The sequence below is a fragment of the Melospiza georgiana genome, chromosome 2, assembly GCF_028018845.1.
Source record: "Melospiza georgiana isolate bMelGeo1 chromosome 2, bMelGeo1.pri, whole genome shotgun sequence".
Taxonomy (NCBI): Eukaryota; Metazoa; Chordata; class Aves; order Passeriformes; family Passerellidae; genus Melospiza; species Melospiza georgiana.
Window position 1 is genome coordinate 67,838,042 of NC_080431.1, and position 21,110 is coordinate 67,859,151.

Consider the following 21,110-nt stretch of genomic DNA (forward strand, 5'->3'; position numbering starts at 1 on the left):
CCTGTTTCAGTTGGCCAGTATCCCTTTTGAGTGGACACTCATGGAAAATTTCCCTTGAAAGCATGTTAGAGGGACAAATCCTATAAGGATTATTCGACATGTTGCAGTACAAGATCCACAATTCTAGCAGGTTGGACTCTGTAGCCTTTTATGTTGTGCCAATTTTTTTCATGTCTTTCAAGCTAGACAATAAAAATGAGTTGCATTATTTTCACTTTTTAGTATTATGCCTACGGGTTTTATGAAGAATTAACGCCTTGAGATACAACACATTTCAGTAATTGAATTTTTGCTGTAGCAGTGACTTACCTTGCTATTTTCCTTAAATGATTTATTTGTCATATACAAATGCGGTCAGTCTAAAATTAAAAAGTACTTTTCTGGAGCTGCCAACCTAAGTGGACAAGCTAAGACTTTTAATACTAATACAGGCACTCTCAAAAATAAAGAATTGCTAAAAGTTCAACCTCATGTGAGTTTGTGTGGAGCTTTCAGGTTTTAAAGTGTTGCGCTAAGCTATTTTTTAAGTTGTTCATAGTGATTACAAAGCTGAGAACTTTTCCTTTGTACAAATCAGGAGGAAGTTAAGACTCTACAGAACTACAAATACAACTTTTTGAGATGTCACGACTTTTTTAAAAAAAGAAAATAAGTTGGGAAAACTGCACAATATCTGTGCTAAATTGAGTATCTCATCAGTCAGGAAAGGGAATTCTTTTCTTCATAATTCACTCATAATGATAATGCTTTTAGTAAGTGTGTCAAAATCTTATTTTCTGTCTTGCCTTACAATGAAGCTAGCTAGTATTAAAAAATTCAACAGCTGTAATAGATTTTTCTCTTGATTATCTGTAATAGACAATAATGACAAAAAATAATTACAGTATTATTTCAAGTCACTGACTTAAAATATATATTTTTTATTTTTCATTTCAGTTTCACTTTTAATCTATTGCTGATATCCTAACAGTGAAACTGATGGATTATTCCTCTGAAAATAGCAAATCAGTAGAAACTTGTAAAGATGACTGTGAACAGGGCATCACAGTATACAAACGTTTTCAGATATTTGTTGCTTTCTATTACTGAAATATATGATTATCTGTGTTACTGCTCTTTTTATATACATTTTATTTGGAATCAATCAGTGCAATAGCCTTGTGTTTGTTGATCTCTTTTGCAGCTGGGGAGGATAATGCGTGGCCCATTCATGAAGTTTGTAGCCCATGCAGCTTCTTTCACCATTTTTCTTGGTCTGCTTGTCATGAATGCAGCTGACAGATTTGATGGCACCAAACTGCGACCCAATGAAACAACAGACAACGTAAAACAGCTTTTTAGGATGAAAACATCATGTTTCTCATGGATGGAGATGCTTATTATTTCTTGGGTAGTAGGTAAAAATTTTTGCTTAAGTTGCTATGATTACAAGTGAAGCTGAACTCAACTGAACCCTTTCCTTTTAACATTTTGTGTAAAAATTGGGAACATTTTGTGTAAAAATTGGAACAAAGGGAGTTTATTCAGCTGTCTGCATTCCCATGTGGGCCTTTTGTTTTTTATTAGATGTCAGCAGGATTCAGGTGTCTAGTTGATCACAAACATACAGACTAAGTATTTAGGTGAAATCTATATTATCTGAAGATTAATTAATTCAGTTTTATGAATATCAAAGCAAAGTGTCTATCAGTTTTTGGGGTGGTTGAGTCTCGGTGTGAATTTCCAGGAGGAAAGATTTTTACGTGATGAGACAAGATTAATTTGTGTCCAATTGTCTCTTAATCTCTTATTTTGCAAGCATGCCTGCAGAACTAATAGAGTTTAGCTGAATATATTAGTGACAAAAGAGAAGAATATAGATCCCAGAAGATTCAGTGGTTTATTTTTTCCATCCCGACACAGGAATTAAATGAGTTCTATGAACAATACTCTGAGCAGACCCATTCAACTTGGTGATGTAGAACTCTTCAGCATCAGAACTTGAGCATAGACCTTCCAAAATATATTAGCTGTCAGATTCTTACTTACAAGTCTACTACCTTTTAGTCAGTAGGGTTTAGATGTCCAAGTATTTTAAGGATCTGGTTGTTAGTTATGCCTATAAAAAGGGAAAGCTAAATTCAAGCTATCCATTCAAGACCTTATGCATTTAAAGTATATTGCTTTTATGATCTCACTGTGATTGAAATTTGTATACCAACTGATTATAGCTTTAAAAGACCTTGGCAGTATTTATTTATTTATTTGTAAAGCTATTTATAAATTATTATAATTTTTTATTTTAGGAATAATATAGCACTTAGACTTTCAAAGTCTATAAACGTCAATATTTTCATCTGGTAATAAAGAAGTAAATCATAAATTCTCAATTTGAAGTTCTACTTTGCTAATTTAATCTATTTTTGTATCAGTGTCATGCATAAGACAGTTTATGAAAAATTGATTCATGCATACAGGATGTAACATTGACTGTAATTGACATTATTATTGTCCTTATCTGAAATGTGCTTTCAATTTAATAAGTGTAAAAATTAGTGACATTATTCCATTTAGTTATTAGCTCTTTAGAATTTTACTTCATAATTACATATTTTTTACCTTGAAAAGAAAAAAGGGTTTTCACAATGAAAAAAGCTGTCATAAGCTGATAATGTACTTCCACTTTATTACTAAGGGACAGTAGTTAGGAATCAGACAGATACCTTTGTCCTATTGAAGAAGAATTAGGTCTGAGTCTTACTTTCATGATCATTTGTCACATATGTAAAAGAGATTGTAGCCAGGAAAATGGCAAATAATAAATTTTGAGTTATGCTTTAGCTCTGCCACCATTGTATGTTCATGCCAGAGCATTTCTGCTCTTCTCATCTCATTCTGTGTCAGTAACAGATGGTAATACTCACATCCCATTCCTCTCTTGGAAAGCTTTTTTAGTTTTACAGGAAGAAGCAGTCTGAAAGATTGTTATTATTACTTAGATGAGAAAGAAGTCTCAGAATGTATATAAATTTGGAGGTCCAAGGATTTAATTTTGTATTTGAACTCCCACTGATCAAAATAGTTTTGAATTTGACTGCCACCAAGAGCATATCCTATATATAATAAGAATATTAAACAAGCATGAGGAATAAAGAACACACTGTTTTCTCTGTTCTCTCTTATACAGGCATGATATGGTCTGAATGTAAAGAAATTTGGTCCCAAGGTCCAAAGGAATACCTGTTTGAGTTATGGAATATGCTTGATTTTGGTATGTTAGCAATTTTTGCAGCATCATTTATAGCAAGGTTTATGGCATTTTGGCATGCATCCAGAGCCCAGAACATCGTTGATGCAAATATGAAAGATCTGACAAGTCCAACACTGGAGCCCAACATAAAATACTACACCTTGGGTGAGTTGATGGCACAATTATTGGGCCAAAACAAACTGATTTTCTTTTAATTAGTCTCCAATGCCATAGTTTCACAATGTAGTACTGAAGAAATTCCCACTGCTTCTCTTCTTTATCTTTATGGCAAGTTGAACGTGAGGCAGCAGTGCCCTGGCAGCCAGGAGGGCCAACCCTGTCCTGGGGGCACCAGACACAGCACGGCCAGCTGGGCAAGGGAGGGGATTGTCCTGCTCTGCTCTGGGCTGGGGCAGCCTCACCTCCAGTGCTGGGGGCAGTTCTGGGTGCCACAACATAAAAAAGACATTAAACTATGGGAGAGTGTCCAAAGGAGGGCAATGATGATGGTGAAGGGCCTTAAGGGGAAGTCATATGAAAAGCAGCTGAGGTCACTTGGTCTGTTCAGCATGGAGGGGAGGAAACTGAAGGGAGACCTCATTTCTGTTACAGCTTCCTTGTGAGGGGAGGAGGAGGGGCAGGCACTGAGCTCTGCTCTGTGGTGACCAGCGACAGGACCCGAGGGAATGGCCTGAAGTTATGTCAGGGGAGGTTTGAGCTGGATATCAGGAAAAGGTTCTTCATCCAGAGGGTTTTTGGGCACTGGAACAGGCTCCCCAGTGAAGTGGTCACAGCCTGTCTGAGACCAAGAAGCATTTGGACAGCATTCTCAGGCACATGGTGTGACTGTTGGGGATGGTGCTGTGCACGTCCAGGAGTTGGACTTAATGATCCTGATGGGTCCCTTCTGACTCAGCATATTCTATGTTTCTGTGATTCCACTATTGATCATAGCTCCCCTGTCTGCCTTGGTACATCTTTTTGTAGACTGTTCTAGACAGCACTGAAATGAACTAATATCAAAATAAATTCACTGTCACCCACCCCTTTTCTAGATAATTTTAATCTGTTCAATTATACAATACTGTCCTGCCAACCAGTCTGTGGTGGTACAGCTTTGAATGGAATGTATTTTAATGCAGGGACAGAACTGAGCAATGAGGTGCAGGAAGTTCATAAACCTATTTTGCCAGAAAAACCAATATATCTTTTATATATTATTTGCTCAGAGACTCTATTCTATTTCTTTAATATTTTTCAATCCTTGCTCTTTACCAGTAAGAGATAAAAATGTTAAGAAACTTTCTTGGGATATTTGGGAAGTCCTAGAAGGTATTTTGCCCAAATGGACTAAAAATTAAGCACTGCTGACTTGTGTTCACTCTCAACACCACCACATCTCTTACCATTATTAGATATTTTTCTCTAGATACTAAATTGCATCAGTTTCTGTCTTTATTCTGTGCTTCAGATACTGTTTCTGAAAAGGTTTCAGAAAGTTTCCAGACTGCAGAAAAGCAGAGCAATTAAAATGTATATATTCTGAAACACATTAAATTGTAGTCTTATAAATTTTACTTGAAAGTTATAAATTTCACATAAGTCCTAAAAGCAATAGTTGAGGCATTTTTTTCATGTATGCATGTACGCTGAAGTCTGTTTGAAGAGCATCTGGGTATGGATGGTATTAATAGTGAGTATTTAATGTCAGGTTTTTTCATAGGGTAGCAAAGATAACTTGATGGACACCAGGTTGAACACGAGCCTGTGCAGCAAAGAAGGCCCCTGGTACCCTGGGCTACATTAGGCAGAGCATTGGCAGCAGGTGGTCCAAAAACGCCTCCCTTAGATAAGCACATGTATTGACAGGAATTCTCATCTTTTTTGCAGCCAGAATAAACTGGGATCCGTCTGATCCTCAGATCATTTCTGAAGGGCTGTATGCAATTGCAGTGGTGTTGAGTTTCTCACGGATAGCCTACATCTTACCAGCTAATGAAAGCTTTGGGCCACTGCAGATATCACTTGGCAGAACCGTGAAAGACATCTTCAAGTTTATGGTGATATTTATCATGGTGTTTGTGGCTTTCATGATAGGCATGTTTAATCTCTATTCCTACTATCTGGGGGCAAAACAAAATGAAGCGTTCACAACGTAAGTACAACTGATTAAATTGCAACCTTTATTTTCTTATCAATAACTCAGTAAAATACTAAATGTTCTTTGCAATGCTACTGTATTTTTGGATGTGGGGAAATGAGATCTCTTTATCAAAGCAAGAGAAAATAAGTCTTCAAAGAGATGGAGATAAATAGGAAAAAGTACCTCAGAGGTTTGGACTTACGTTTATTTATAAATTATCAGGAGGAGATACATGCATTTAAATTAACTAACCTGAAAAAAAAAAAAATCATTATTTCCACACCATGACTCTACCCTGGAATTGTGGAATAGTAAAATCTCAGCTGGAAGATTATGGTCCATAAGACTAATTTTTTTGAAAATTGCTGATTTGCCATCAGATATCCTGTCTTCTTCATAGTTTATATACTTTAGTTTCATGTTAATAATTATCATATTAGCAGTGAAATTATTGTCAGTAAGTGAACTAATGATGCAATTTAAATAAAGTATTTACAGGTTAATTATTTTTAATTTTTTTTCATGTTAACAGCAAGCTTGTAGTATATAGATTAAAGTAGTTAACAAGTGAATCATTGTAATATTCTTTTGAGGATGGATATATGATTCCTAAAACCATCTGATCTGAATCAGATGGTTTTATTGTTAGCTCTATTAGGAATTTTGTGTTATGAAACAGCCATGAAATTAGACAGTCTTCTTTTATGTACAGAGATGTAGTTAAACATTATGATAATGGAAAAATTTGTACACTGTATAAAATTGATAACTGGCAATTTCTACAATAAGAATATACAGCTTTTCTTCAATAACGTATACATGTGTCCAATTTCTCCTTTTAGTGTTGAAGAAAGCTTCAAAACATTGTTCTGGGCTATATTTGGACTCTCAGAAGTTAAATCAGTTGTTATCAATTATAAACACAAATTTATTGAAAATATTGGTTATGTTCTCTATGGAGTCTATAATGTTACCATGGTCATCGTCTTACTGAACATGCTTATCGCTATGATCAACAGTTCATTCCAGGAAATTGAGGTAAAAAAGTCCATTTATGATGAAATATCACCCTATTTACTGTTGCAAGTGATTGTCTCTGGCTCTTGGAAAATTTTCATGTTGACATCAAGACAAGTACCACATAAGCTTTTGGAAAATTTCAGAAGAAAATATTAATGCCACTGTTCATTTTTATTATAAAATATCTGTCAATTACTTGGCTGCATGTGCTTGCAATAGTAAGAATCCGACTGGAATAAGAAACTACTGGTGAATTGTGTTATGTTCCTGAAGAGTATGGGCTACATGGTGTGACTTTGTGAATCTTTCATTTGCCTCATTTGTAATTACTTGCCGAAATCCAGCACTACCTTTTGCATTCCATGGAAAGCAGAGGGCTAAATCATTATCACTGTTTAGGAAAAAAGTAAGCAGATCTCCAGGAGCTAGGCCATCCCAGACTTTCCTAGGGGTTGCTCTTGCCAAAGCATCAAACTCGGTTGGGTTTGACTCCACTTTGGTCCCACATTCTGGGCTCTGACTGGGGCCTGTAGCATTGTCAAGCTAGAGCAAGAGCAAGACATTCTCTAGGGATGTTCACATTCTTCTGGATCAGGAGGCCACAGGGCAAATCTATCAGCTTTGGAGCATTAAAAATACAGTGACTGGACAAAACAGCCTCTAAGGTACAGCAGTATTGAGTCATGACCCTGAACTGATGTCAGTCCTTTCTGTAGAAAACCCTCCTAGACTTTACAGGGGGAAATAAGGTGAGTGTTTTGGTGATCATAAATGATAAACATAAACCATGGTGATGATACTATATCTAGATTAATCATATATTTCAGAAAATTGAAGGAATTAGGTAAGAATCACCTCATCTTTTTAAAGTTCATGTTTAAAGTAATAGAGTCTACAGACTCTATTTAATAGAGTCTGTCATTGTGGTCCTGTACCACAGACTATTAGCACTTATTCTGGAATAAACAACATTTAAATTAAATCCATTCTGTTCTTCTGCAATTGCATAAGCTCATTAAATGGATTAAGAAGAACAGTTCCATTCACTGAAATTTTGGTTTTCATAGATCTTGATCTGTTTGAGATTTACTTCAGCCAATTACACTTAAAACACACATGAAGTTTAGCTAAAGCATCTTCAGTACTCAGAGTAGTATTAACCATGTCTTAACTGCTGTGTTTCTGTTTTACAGGATGATGCTGATGTAGAATGGAAATTTGCAAGGGCTAAACTTTGGTTTTCTTACTTTGAAGAAGGGAGAACTCTTCCAGTACCCTTCAACTTAGTGCCAAGCCCAAAATCTTTGCTGTATCTCCTAATCAGAATCAAAAAATGTATTTCTAAACCATTTTTGTGCCAAAAGAAAAGCTTTCAGGAAGATGCAGAGATGAATAAGGTAATTTTTTTCTTGTATATACTGACTGCTAATTTTAGAAGATAAAGCCAATTTTAATTTTATTTTTATTATTGCCCTTCTTTATTCATGAATTTCCCAACCTACTTAATTCATACTGAATCAGTCACTAATATGGGAGAGCAGAATAGAATAGAATAGAATAGAATAGAATAGAATAGAATAGAATAGAATAGAATAGAATAGAATAGAATAGAATAATTACCATCCCTGCTGAAGTTCAGGTCCAATGACATCTCCTGCTTTCCCCTTATCTGCAAGTCACTTTATCTCAGAATACCATCTAGATGGTCAGACAGATTTTACTTTTCATAAATACACACCTGGTTTTTCCAGTCACCATCTGTTCTTGAATGTGCTCCAATAAGTTTCATTTTTCATTGCATTATTTTGCCAGTTACTGAAGGGAGGCCTGTCGCAGACATTTCTCCACAGAAATCCTTTCTTTCGGATTTCTGCGTCTTCTGGCTTCCAGAATGGCCCAGGGTTGCTCGAATCATACTTTTGACCTTTTTTGAAGATGGATCTGACATTTGCTGTTCTCCAGCCTTTGGGGACCTCTCCCAATACCCTTGGTCTTTCAGAGATGATAGCATATTTACAAGGGGTGCATCTACTCTCTCAGATACACCTGTGGATGTAGCGCTCTGGATTTGCCTGGTTCAAGTTCTTCCTGTCTCCTCAAATTCCTTCACTGAGCACAGAGGTCTGAGAAACTGTTGATGAAACCTGAGGCAAAAAAGGCATCAAGTCCCTCATTCTTGCCTTCATCCAGCTATCACTTAAATCCCTTTCCCCACTGCCAACAGGCCTGCATTTTCCTTGTGCTGCCTTACGTTGCTGTTGTAGCAATATTTCTTACTGCTCTTGCAAATGTCAGCTTAAGGCAATCTTTGTCTTTCCTAATGCCACCCTCACATGCCTGGGCAGTCTCCAAAGTCCCCCCTTGGCACCCTGTCTCTGCTTCCACTGAAAATGCCCTTTGCTTTTATTGTAAAATATTTTGTTTCCTGTTTTACTTACACAGCTTCAGTAAAAAGTACTTGAGTTGATGCGTTGGACTTGCTTAGTTTGTAGCAGGTGTATTTTTCCTACACTATCTTGGTATAGGTCATGTCAATTGCTTGAGAAAAACATGGAATGTTAGATGGCATTGGAAATGTAAAGCCTGGCACTATTCTAGCACTATTTTAACATTTTAGGGAAAAAGAGTTATCCAAGGCAGCTGATCAGATGTAGTGAGTAGAAAGGTGAGCATATGCTAACATACAGGAAAAAAAAAAAAAAAGAAAGAATTTGTCATGTTGGAAAAACAAAATTTTCTTCAAAGGAAATTTAAGTATGGAAGAATCTTTGTTAAAATGGGCTGTGGTCTGAGCAGAGGCCTGTTCAAGGTTAAAAGTTCTTGAATTTGTTGTCAAGAGCCATTAGTCCTTAGTCTGGGGACCAATAAAGAATTTACATGCATCTGTCAGTTCTCTGTCACCAATGTGACCAGCACATTTTTCACACTTCTTAGTTGAAGAGTAAAAGAGGAAAAAGTGCTCGCAATCCTAGAAAGAAAAAATGGACTTTTAGGGAAAAATACTGTGCCTCTGGGTAAGTTTATACAGTTTATGAAAACAAATGTAGGTATTGTATTACAAACACTGTTACCTAAGTCAAAATTGCTATTAAGTTCAAGTGTCTCATCTCTATTACCAGTAATTTTTCTAGTGTTTCACAGATCTCACTTCATTTTGTTTGGAAAATCTAATCCTAATGTATTTAGGACCTAATAGAAATGACACATGCATTTGCTCAGGTTTTTAATGAATCTGACATTTGCAAAACTTTTCTTCAAGCTGCGTGATGCAACCCGATTTTAAAACCTCTGTGAGTGATAAAGTCATCACTAAAATATTGTGCATTTGAGGAGATCCATATAAACTTAAAAATGAGTGGTGGTGGAAAAAAACAAATGGTTCTTTTCTAATTCACTTACTCTGTGAATTTTAAAAGCACATAATTAGGTTGTAAGCTTGTGTAAATGACTTTTTAGCATGAAATTTATGTTCCCATAAAACAGGTATTCTTATAAGTCCCATTTATACAGACTAAGGAAAGAAGATGTATTTTTATCACTCCATTCAAACCTAGCAATTCATGTTTTCTAGCATGTTTCTAGAAACGTGCATAGTGTAATACTAACCAGCTCTACATAAAACAGTAGCAGATTTGTCAGCTTTTACAGTAGTCGCTCTGAAAGAGAGCTGTAGGGATGCAAACATTGTTTATCAGATTTTTTCCTAGCCCTGAATTAATTTTGTCTTCAAATATTAATGCTTTTACACTCAGATTTTAGTATAACTAATCCTAAATGAAATTTGCATACTCTGCTGCCAAAGCAGCTATAAAAATGCAAATCAAATTTTTAAAAATCGAAATTTTACATTGAAAACCATAAAGTGTCTGAGTTGTATTTATTAATTTCTCAGGTTTTGCAGCAGATAGTGGCAGATGATTGCATTTTCACTTACCTTTTGGGGTTCTACATGCTGAATTTATCTGAATCTATTGCCATCCTGTGCACTTCCAAGAAGTATCTAAAGTGGTTTTGTGTAACCTTTTGATCCACTGTTGACGATTCATTATTGTTGAGGCTGTCATGGCATCTTCTCAAGGGCACTCTCAGGCTTTTGGGATTTTGACTTTTGGTTCCCTTAGCACTGAGTGGGTTGATGCTGCTATGACTCCTGAGCAAGGAGCTACTTGTGCAGGTATATTTATAGCATAAATAAGAGGAGCTGTGGAAAGATAAGGAAAGATTTGGCAAGACCAGACCCAAGACTTGAGGGCTGTGTTTGTGCTGGTATAACTTGGGTAACTTATCTGGGTATGGAGGCCAATTCAGGAGTGGCTTGCCCCTATTCAGGTAGTGTTCCTCACAAAGTAGGAAACCTCTTGTCCCCAAGCCATTCCAGTTGCCAGACTGTGCCTAGGCAGACAGAAGGTTGCTCTGGTGTGAGTCCTACCCGGGAGGACAGTGAAGGTTTACTGGTGGGAGACATTGCACTGCAGTGCCCAGCAATGTTAACACACACTGGGATTCACTGATCCAGACCCAGCCTGTGGCTTGTTCTGCTGCAGAGCCTGCATCTTCTCTCTGCAAAAGCTGCTGCAGCTTCAGAGTGAGTGGGAAGACAAGAATTAGGGTGGGAAGGAAGGAAATTCTACTCCTAGCTCCAGCTCTGCCCTGATCATTGCTAGCAGAAAATAAAGCCAGATGCTGTCAGTGCTAAACAGCAAGTAATTTACATAGCTGTGTTCAAAGTATAGTACACCAGAAATTAATTTCCTGAGACATATCTAAATGCAATACAAAAGACTGTGAAGATGTTTTCTTTCAGGCTGCTGATTAAAATCCACATTCCTTTTTCAGGCTAGAATAGACTTTTTAAATATCGAGTGAGAAACTCAAACCAATAAAAAAGAAAAAAGAAATTAAGGAAAAGGAGATTTTTTTAAAAAAACCCTACTTTGACTACTGTTCTAAATTTAAAATTGCCTTGGGATTGAGAAAATTTATTGTTGAAGTGTCACAGAACTTGTTCATCTTCCTGAGCTAAAAATCAGCAGTGAGAGATAATATATTTAAATTTTGTTCATTAAACATGGCCCTTCAGAAAAGTAGTAAGGGACAGCTATTTATTGAAGTAGCTTTAAGCCCTCACTCAAACAAGAAAAATATGTTAACTTTAACTTTCCTAGTGTAAAACAGTATCTCTGAAATTTTCATGAGTGATGTCTGCTTATAGGAGCACAAACTGAGTCACTTTCTGGGAACCCTCCTTTTTGATCCAAGAAAGTACAATTTTTTGGAATTGCAAGTTGACAGCAGTTTCTGATTTAAGGCATTAATGAGGTGCTGAAGAAACCAGCTATAACAATTTCATTACTATACTGATTGAATTTTACGTAATACAAGAGAATAATGAAATGAGAGGCAAGTGTAAAGATGAAGATGTTTTCAAAGAACAATGATCCATATATCCTGCATTTCATATTTCAACCCCACTCTAGAAGAAGAGTTATTTTGGTTGGGATTTATATCATTGTTCTGTTTAATTTACATCATTTCATCTCTGGTTACTCATATTCAATAAATGATAACTTAAAAATACAGATTCTAGGTCAGTCACCCATGTGGCAGGTTGAGTGCACTGTAGTGCTAATTTTGGAGAAAGAAAAAGCCTTAAGCAGGAAGCTTAAACAGAGCTTAAAGAGAGTTAAAAAATGTTAAATGTGATAATGAAATCTTGGCAGTCTCTGCCACCAAGTGGTCATTCAGCAATTTACAGTGGATCTTGTATCCTGTTGCTGGTACACATAAGATCTAATTAAAAGTAAATTATTACCCTAAAAACTGTGCTGGAGGGAGAAGTTTAACATAAAGGCATTATTACAGTGTGCCTGGTTTTACAAGTTTGCAGTGTCATAACTCATGTCATCACATATTTCCAATTTTGCTATTTCAAGTGAAAATCAAATTGTAATTGAGCAGTAGATTAACTTTTGAGGTGAAACAACGTAACGTAAGTTTGAAACTGGTAACCAGCATGACACTTTGCTTTTAAAATATGTAATAAAATACATAGTAAATACCCAAGGCAACTTCCCTCTACTGCTGCAGAGGAAGCGTGATCTTACACTTTTTCAAAAAGTGGTGCATGAGAAATCCAGGAGCTGAAATAGCAGGAAGATTGTTTTTCTGTTTTAACCCAGTATTGTAGATGAGGCCCAAGAAAGTATAATTAGTTCTAAAATCCTGAAAAACATAGTGATTTTGTAGTGATTGTGTAAACTCACTAGTCATTATTTGTTATTATAAATCAGATACCTAGTTTAAGGTAGGTTTAAAACATTTTGATAAGATTATACTTTTTAAGATATATTCAAAATATCTGAAGTAGCTTTATTCAAGCATGAAAAAATAATAACTTGCCGTTTCTATACAGGTCTGTGCACATGTAGATTAATATATAAGAGAAATATTAATTGTTTTATATGTTTTACATTATTTATCTTTTATAATTACTTTTGCTTAGTCAAGTAAACATAGACTAAATAGATAAATAATGTTTTTTTTTAAAGTATGGACAAATAGATTTGTGAATCTTTCTGAAGAACCAAAAATTCCCAAATTCAGTGTACACTTTATATTGATTGCTAATGAATGTATTTTACCAATAGATTTAATCAATTTTTGTATCAAAATACAAGCCTGATCTAATAGAAGGTGTCCCTGCCAACTGCAGGGGCATTGCACTACCTGTTTTTAGATGTCCCTTCCAACACAAACCATTCTGTGATTCTATGGAATGCTGAACAAAATCTAATAGTATTTAAATTATTCCCGGTGTACAGCTGTGTAAGCAGCAAATCCTGCCCCATTTTTGTCAACAAATTGTTTCCCAGCATATCCCACAGATCTTTAACAGGCTTCAAAGTGCCCCAGTCTGCTTATCAGTAGGTGCTTGATATATTAGGGCACAACATAGAGAGGTTCAATAGAAGTACAAAACATCCCTCGGGATTTGAGACTCTTCTCTGATGGTCCCGTCCTTTGAAAGAGTAAAAATCTGGTTGGACCATGTATAATTTCAGGGAACTGAATTTTTAGCGGCAGTCCCACTTATTCCTCATCCAGATCCACTATGACTTATATTTCTTGCACTGCTATTTGTTGATCTGGCCCCGCTTTTTATCTATTTTTATCTATTATTGCTTTTATCTAAAGCAATACCATTTGGTTTTGCAGTTTCTGTTCACTGTTACTGCAGCCCAGTCGTTCATCTTGAGTTCCAGTTCACCATTTTGTGATGCCTTAGGTTTTCTGTCATAGGATATATACATGAGATATACATATTGATCTTCTATTTATTTTGTACTATAAATAATGATTCTGTTTCAGCTTGATCAAAGGAAGCAATCAAGTATAAGAAGCTCAGATGAAATTCACTTGAACAGTTTAAACAATCCTCCAAGACAATACCAGGTAAAAAACAGCTTATTTTTAAATAATATCAAGAAATAGTAGAACTGGCAGACTGATGGCATGAGGACAGTTTTGAATTTATGCTAAGTAACATGAGTCAAGGATAAATCCACAGACCTTGTATATTTCAGAAATAAATGAAATGGTTTAGGTATTTGCAGTACAATTTGAGGGTGTTTTTCACTACTCTTTGTTTCTTAAATGACACCCTTACAGTGCAATTTATTTATGTGTTCTAGAAAAATGTTTTTAATTTTAGAGTTGAGTCCTCAACTGCACAATGTGAACTGAGAAATCCAAAAATAAACCCCAAATCTTTCCATTAAATTTGCTGAAGCAGATCAGCTTGTTGTGGCACATCTCTACATACAAATGCCTCAAGCACTGCGAGTATCTGTCAGCCTTTATCCTATCAATGCAGTCTGGTTTTCCTTTGCCTCCTAAACAACTGCAGTGAGCCTTTGTGCAGTTAAGTATAAAGAGACCCAGCACAGTCCTCATAAATCTCAGCTATTCTGGTCCAGAGACTGCTTCTTTCCTTCTTGTAATACTGCAAAGTGGGTGGAAAGGAAGAAGCAAGAGCTGCCTGGGTAATATAAAAATACAATCTGAATGAAAAAAGGTACAGAAAATGAGTATAGTTTATTGATCACAAGAGAGATTTTCCCTTGGGCAGGCTAGCTCCGCTCCACTTTTATGTTATGCAGTGTCTACAGGAGTCTGTTCCAAAACTCCCTCACTTTTTCACAGCCAATTTCATTATGATGCAGGGGTAGATACTAAGATTAAAAATCTATGCCATAAACATGTAGTGTGGCTTTGTATTTGAAAGATTCTTGGATCATTGTAATAAACAGTACAGCTGCTGACCTTGCAGGCGTGACCACGGTGATGGCCTGGGACCACTAATCTGGCATGACTCACCTCAAAACCAGCTCTATTATTGTGGAGACAAAAGTAGAAATATAAATCTATGAATGTTTTCTATCTTAAGCTGGAAAAGAAAAAGTATTACGTTGTCATGGACTACACCCTATGAAAATATTAAACCCAAAGGCAGAAATACATATCGTAAAACGTACTTGGATACCTTGTTCTTTTTTAAGTAATTTGAACTGTTGGGAGAATCAGGGCCAGAATTATTTTTTTTCCTGGAAAGGTAAAATTTACAATAAATTTGCTGGCCTAGATTCCCCTTATTAAGCAGAGAGGTTGGTCATTCTCATGATATAAGCTATTTGATCAGTTTTAGTTGTCTCAGATGAGCTGTGATCTCAGGTTTGCTCCTTTTATCCATAGAAGGAAATAATACATATATTTACCTTAGAAAGTATCTGTCTTTGGTTATATGAGTCCCAGCTGAGACACTTAAATGACTTGGAATTTTGGATCCCATTTTCTCTAAGCAAGCCCTACACTGGGAAAACATGACTTAGCAAATATATCAAAATAGGTTCAAATAAACTAACAAACTAAAGGATTTACAACTGGCAATGCTAAGCAGGGTCATTATCATCTTTGGGTGGCAATGAAGGCCAGATGGCTTCATCTACTTGGAGATCAAAGATGCAACTCTATTAATAGCTCGTACAGCCTCCAGTAGTAGGTTAAAGCTTATGAATTACAGCATTCATAAGATTATGTTTAGTTCTCTAACTTTCAAATATATATATATATATATATATATATGCAGAATCATGAAGTTTTTTACATTAAGTTTCTTTAACTTGTCAAGTTCTACACTGAAGTATCAGAATGCAATAGAAGGTAACAGAGGTGTCATAATTTAACCTGTGTGTCAACTAAGTACCACACAGTTGCTTACTCACTGCCCCCACACTGCGCCTTCCAAGTTCATGCGATGAGGAGGAGAATCATAAAAGGTAAAACCTGTGAGTTCAGATAATGATACTTCACTAATTTAAATAAAGAAAAAAAAAAAAGTAGTAGTAGTGGTAGTAATGAGAAGGAGACATAAAGGAGCAGTGATCACCCCTCAAGGCCAAGCCTCCCCAGTGTCTACATTGAGCATGATACTCTGTGGTATGAAATATTCCTCTGGCCAGCTTGGTTCAGCTGTCCCAACCATTCTCCCTCCCAGCTTCCTGTGCCCCTGCTCAGCAACAGAGCATGAGGCATTGAAGAGTCCTTGCCTTTGGGTAATCACTGCTCAGCAACAACTAAAAACACCAGTGTGTTATCAACACTATTCTCATACTAGCCCAAACTCACACTGTACAAGCTACTAAAAGGAAAATGAACTCTGTCCCAGCTGAAATCAGGATGAGAGCTCTTACTTTGAAAAGTCATAACAATACTAGTCCAACTAAGAAAACTCCCCTTTCCTTTCTTTGTTTCTTCTCTGCAGAAAATAATGAAGCGTCTTATTAAAAGATACGTGTTGAAAGCTCAGATCGATAAGGAAAGTGATGAAGTCAATGAAGGTGAGTATGTTGATGAATTGTATGTTTCATCAGAGAATCAAACTAAAGTGATTATATATTTCCAAAATACTTAATCCACTTCACATCTTTAGAAGTGCAAGAGGTAAAATTAACATGCTGTTGAAGAGATGGGATTTATGTCTCTCCTCTCCCATCAGAAACTGTCACTTATCTGACAAGTATTAAAATGTGTTGCTACATTTAGAAATAATAGAATCATAGAATAGTTTGGTTTAGAAGAGCCCTTCAAGATCATATGGTTCTTTAAAGATCTGGTGGTCTGGGCAGTGATGGGTTAATGATTGGATTCAGTGATTTTAGAGGTCTTTTCCAACCTAAATGGTTCTGTGACTGTGATTCTGTGATCTCTCTTGCAGCAGAACAGCATCCTCCATCAAATAGATCATGTGAGTTTTGTGAACTCACGGTCTCTCACACTTTTGCCTTCAGATTTGTTTGATTCCTGAACTGCATCTTCATATTCCTATCTCCAAGACACCATTCCACTGAGGTTAGCTCAGCTGGTCAGAGCATGGTGCTAATGACAACAAGATTTTGGGTTTAATCCCCACTTGGACCGTTCACTTAAAGCTGGACTCAATGGTCATTGTGGGTCCCCTCCAACTCAGAATATCCTATGATTCACCAATGGGCAGCAGAATATCTACTTCTTCTGTTTCAACAAAGAAATACAGGAAAAAAACATAATTTTGAGATATTTGGGTATGCTGTTTTTTTCTTTTGTTAATATTGTGATCCTTTAAAATCTGTTACAGGTGAATTGAAGGAAATTAAACAGGACATCTCAAGTCTCCGGTATGAACTCCTTGAGGAAAAATCTCAGAATTCTGAAGATCTGGCAGAACTTATAAGGAAACTTGGGGAAAAACTGTCACTTGACTCTAAGGAAGAAGAAAGCAAGAGATAACCAAAATAAGATATGCAACAGAATGTTAACAATTCACTTAAAGCCATATTTCTGTTTTCCTCAAGTCTAGCTCACATTTCTAAAAAAGATTCAGAAATTAAATCATTCCAATTCTGTTGAAAGAACACAGTTGCAAATCCTCTAGGTCTACAGTAGGGAGACCATACCACTTCAGTAAAGATATTTATTCTTTACCTGCTAAAGAGTAGTTGATCTGAGATAATTTAAGTACTCAATTTACTGTCTAGAATTCCAGTGGAATGTTGATGAGCTCAGTCACGAAAGATTAAAAGCATAGATCAAAACTTTTCCTATGTTAACTGTTTGTTTTTTGCAAATTTCCCTTTGTAACCATTCTTACATGTATTTTAGTGAAGCAAAAGAGAAAAATCCAGGCTTTTATATATATATACATATATCAAAAGCTATTTAATTTTTCCAGCATTCCCAACTTGCAAAAAAAGGAAAAAAAGCTAACTCTCTTTCTTAAGAATATGTAGGATATGAAAATAAACCTATGAATGTTTCCATGTAGAGGTAAATACCAGGGCACTCAGAGCACTGTGTTGTATTTTCCCCTACTGATCCCTGTCAGCACTGGGCTATCCTTTGAGATACCTAGGTTCCAGTGGGAGTTAGTGCATTAAGAAAGAAATATTTTTCACCAAGTTTATTGAAAAGCTATTTCTGAGCCTGGGAGGCTAGAAGAAAACCTTCTTTAACCCCAAATAATTAACCCATGATGTTCCAATCTGTTTCAGAATTCCCAAGTTCTCTGGCTTTTATGTCTTGAACTGAACATCCCAAACTGCAGGTTAGGGGTTTGAATGCAACATTTTTATTTGAGGTGGAAGATACCAAAGTGTTAGGTCCAAACCTCTCTTTGAATTCTGGGAATGTCATGCATGGGGGACCATCTTTCTCTATGTTAAACCTGTTTAAATGATTAAATTTTCTGCAGACATAGATAGCAAACAAAACAATCTTGTTGCAAAACACAATGAAATCTTTTCTTGTCTGGATTTGCGTCCCTCCTCCTTTTTTCCACTGGTGACAGCTCAGCTCTTGTGCTGTATTCTTTAGGACTCTTTTAATGAAGAATCTTCACTCCACGTGGTAAAGAAAGCTCCAACATTTTCACCCTGCCCACTGCAATAGTTAAAATCTCTTTCTGTTAAACTGCAGATGAGCTATCCCATGCTCTGTCTGGCTGTTTGTTGTGTAACAATGTCCATGCAGGACAGTCAGATGGTTTCTGTCTTTCCAAATAGAAACAGCATAAATTCCATTCCATAATTTTTCCCTTGGTTAATACAATAATTTGTGTTTCTCTCTTTGGACAGCCACTAATTCTGGAGGTGTTATAAACATATATTACATTGGGCATCTCTGCTTCTCTTTAAGCTTTTTTTTTTTTGAGATTAGTGAAAGGGCTGTGAAAAATTATAACATGGCATCCAGGTGTATAACATACCTGTAAAAGACTTGTATGAAACAAGACTAAAAAAGGCTTGTCAGTAATTGCTTTAAAATTAACTTTGTGAAATTTATTTACTGTGGAATGTATTAGAATGTTTCTGCCTTTCCCTTTCAGGCTAGAGATTATTTTTATGGGGTCTAGATTAGTTTCCAGCTGAATTTTTATTGATAGTTCTTTTTAAAAAAATATTGATGGAATCACTGTGTATTTTCAGGGAAAAAAGACATACTAGAATGGGTTTTGAAATCACTTGGAGACAGGTGGAGGTAGGGGACAGAGGTCAGCTTGCCCTGTGACTGTGTTTCGTGCTTTGGAGGAAGAGCTTGGCACGAAAGTTTAGCCACAAATGGTGTATGGGGAGCAATGTGTGTCCTGTGGGCTTCAGGTGCAATGAACTCAGGGTATAGCAACTTCTAAGGCTTCTTCATCTGAGGGAGAAGGAGGAAAGTGAGGATTCAAAGGTAGTGGCGGGATTCAACAGGCAGCTGGTGTGACCTTAGGCTGGAAGGCAGTGTGATGGTAACTTCACTGTGTTCTGGCTCCTGGATGGTTCCTGGCCATCTCTCTTGGCCAGGACTGGCCTCTGAGTTGAAGTTCCACCTGAGTATTTTGGACCTGGTTTTCTGAAACAGTGGGCAGTTCATTCAGCCCCACCGAAGGGCTGTGTTAGAGGCCAGGCTGCTCAAAGCACATCTTCCATCTGAGGGAAGCTCTTCAGAAAATCTGTTGGTCAGGATCAGAGGTAAGAGGGACAGCCAGCGTTCACTTTCAGTAATCAGAAGTCTTAATTTTTGGTCATTGTAATACACAATTTGGATCTGCTGTAGTGCTCATTGATGGTAAACCCTCACTCTCCATAAACCCAGAGAGAGGAAATACATATACACAGGTTGAGATCCAGGCACTTTTAAAGTGAAGATTTTTATTACAGAGGTAAAATGTACACTGTGAATTTGTTTAAACCCAAAATTTGATGTACCTTAAAACTATAAGATCATAATGTATATATTGTATTTCATGAAGAAAATACATATGGATTTTTTTAATCATTGAAGATATTTTATATGTAGTTATTACTCATGGAACAATTTGTTAAATATATTTGAAGAGGTCTATTGCCAAATGTAGTGTGACAAGCAATGTAGTATTTTAAATGAGCACAATACCAAATATATTATGCTGATTAAAAAAAAATTAAATGTACCAAACTAAAAATGCCTTTGTGATCCATTGTATGAACATTTTGGTATTTCAGTTTGGAAATTCGGCTGCTCCTGCTTGGAAGACTGATACGGTCAAAAACTTGGATTTCCGAACAACACTAATATTAAAAAAAAACATTTCAAAGAAGTATTTTCATACTTAATTAGACTCAAGGCCAAGTATTTTGTCTCCTTTGACTGTGCATGGTGCTAGATGTTTCAGAGCATCTGCAGTAACATAATTTTCACCTTACATAGTTCTCCTTTTGGTTTCTAATAAAACAATAATTTGATCAGAAAGTATTTCCATATTTGTTTGTGAATTATTAGGATAACAAGATAGTCTTGCTGCCTACTTAATTGGATCTTTAAATCTTGTTAATTACTTGAGTTCAGTAATTCTGTTTCTTTAGCAGCAGCTTCCACATCTAAACCAGACCTGCTAAAACCAGACCTACTATGAAGTATTGTCTTTATATACATTTTTCCCCCTGAGTATTTCTTAAACTTCAATTATGAAATGTGGTGAGTAGATTTCATCATCCCTTAGAGAATCTCCTTTCTGTTTCACCCAAATTTCACTAAAAGGTATGGAAGGATTTGAGAACTTCTGAAGAGAAGGCAATGGAGTAAGAAAATCCCCAAATCAATGTCTGTGCAAGGTTTTCTCACACTATTCTAGATGAAACAGAATCACATCTAAATACTGAGAGAAAGCTTTATACATCATAGAGGAATAGAAATTTTATTAGAGACCAATTGTGCAACAGAAGCCTAAGGTACCCAAGATTTACAGTGATAGATGCTGAGAAAAAGCAATGGGATTTCAAATTAAAGTTCTGACATTCCAGGTGAAAATCTGCTGCATTACACCATATTTAGAGCACTGACAGGACAAGCCAATGAATGCTGCTGGTTTTAGAAGAGGCATCTACAGATTTCATAATCTGATTTTAGATGAAAGCCATGAAGACAAGCAACTGAGCTTGTCTAGTCTTTCTTTGTGTTCAGTGGATAGAAATGGTTAAAGTTATGATTTTGTGTCATCTTAAGGTAGACAAGTATTCCAGGTAAGTCATATAGTAGAAGTGACCATTTATCTCCTGTTACTCTGAAGAAGCCACTCTGGCTGTTGGCAACATTTCTGTTAAAGCGTGAGAAGTCCCAGCTTGTCAGAAATCAGCACTTGGCTCGTGAACGCTGCAAGGCCAA

At 36.3% G+C, this 21,110-nt stretch overlaps 1 protein-coding gene across 1 annotated transcript in view; it reads left to right on the forward strand.

The window, feature by feature from the left end:
- TRPC6 (transient receptor potential cation channel subfamily C member 6) overlaps positions 1 to 19,937 on the forward strand; it is a 78,848-nt gene extending 58,911 nt beyond the window's left edge. Inside the window, exons 5-12 of the mRNA XM_058018485.1 lie at positions 1,184 to 1,397; positions 3,167 to 3,394; positions 5,120 to 5,384; positions 6,215 to 6,410; positions 7,586 to 7,789; positions 13,761 to 13,844; positions 16,213 to 16,288; positions 17,065 to 19,937. Coding sequence (XP_057874468.1) covers positions 1,184 to 1,397; positions 3,167 to 3,394; positions 5,120 to 5,384; positions 6,215 to 6,410; positions 7,586 to 7,789; positions 13,761 to 13,844; positions 16,213 to 16,288; positions 17,065 to 17,216 — 1,419 coding nt within the window. The 3' untranslated portion in view covers positions 17,217 to 19,937. The remainder of the gene's footprint in view (positions 1 to 1,183; positions 1,398 to 3,166; positions 3,395 to 5,119; positions 5,385 to 6,214; positions 6,411 to 7,585; positions 7,790 to 13,760; positions 13,845 to 16,212; positions 16,289 to 17,064) is intronic.
- The last annotated feature ends 1,173 nt before the right edge of the window (positions 19,938 to 21,110 follow it).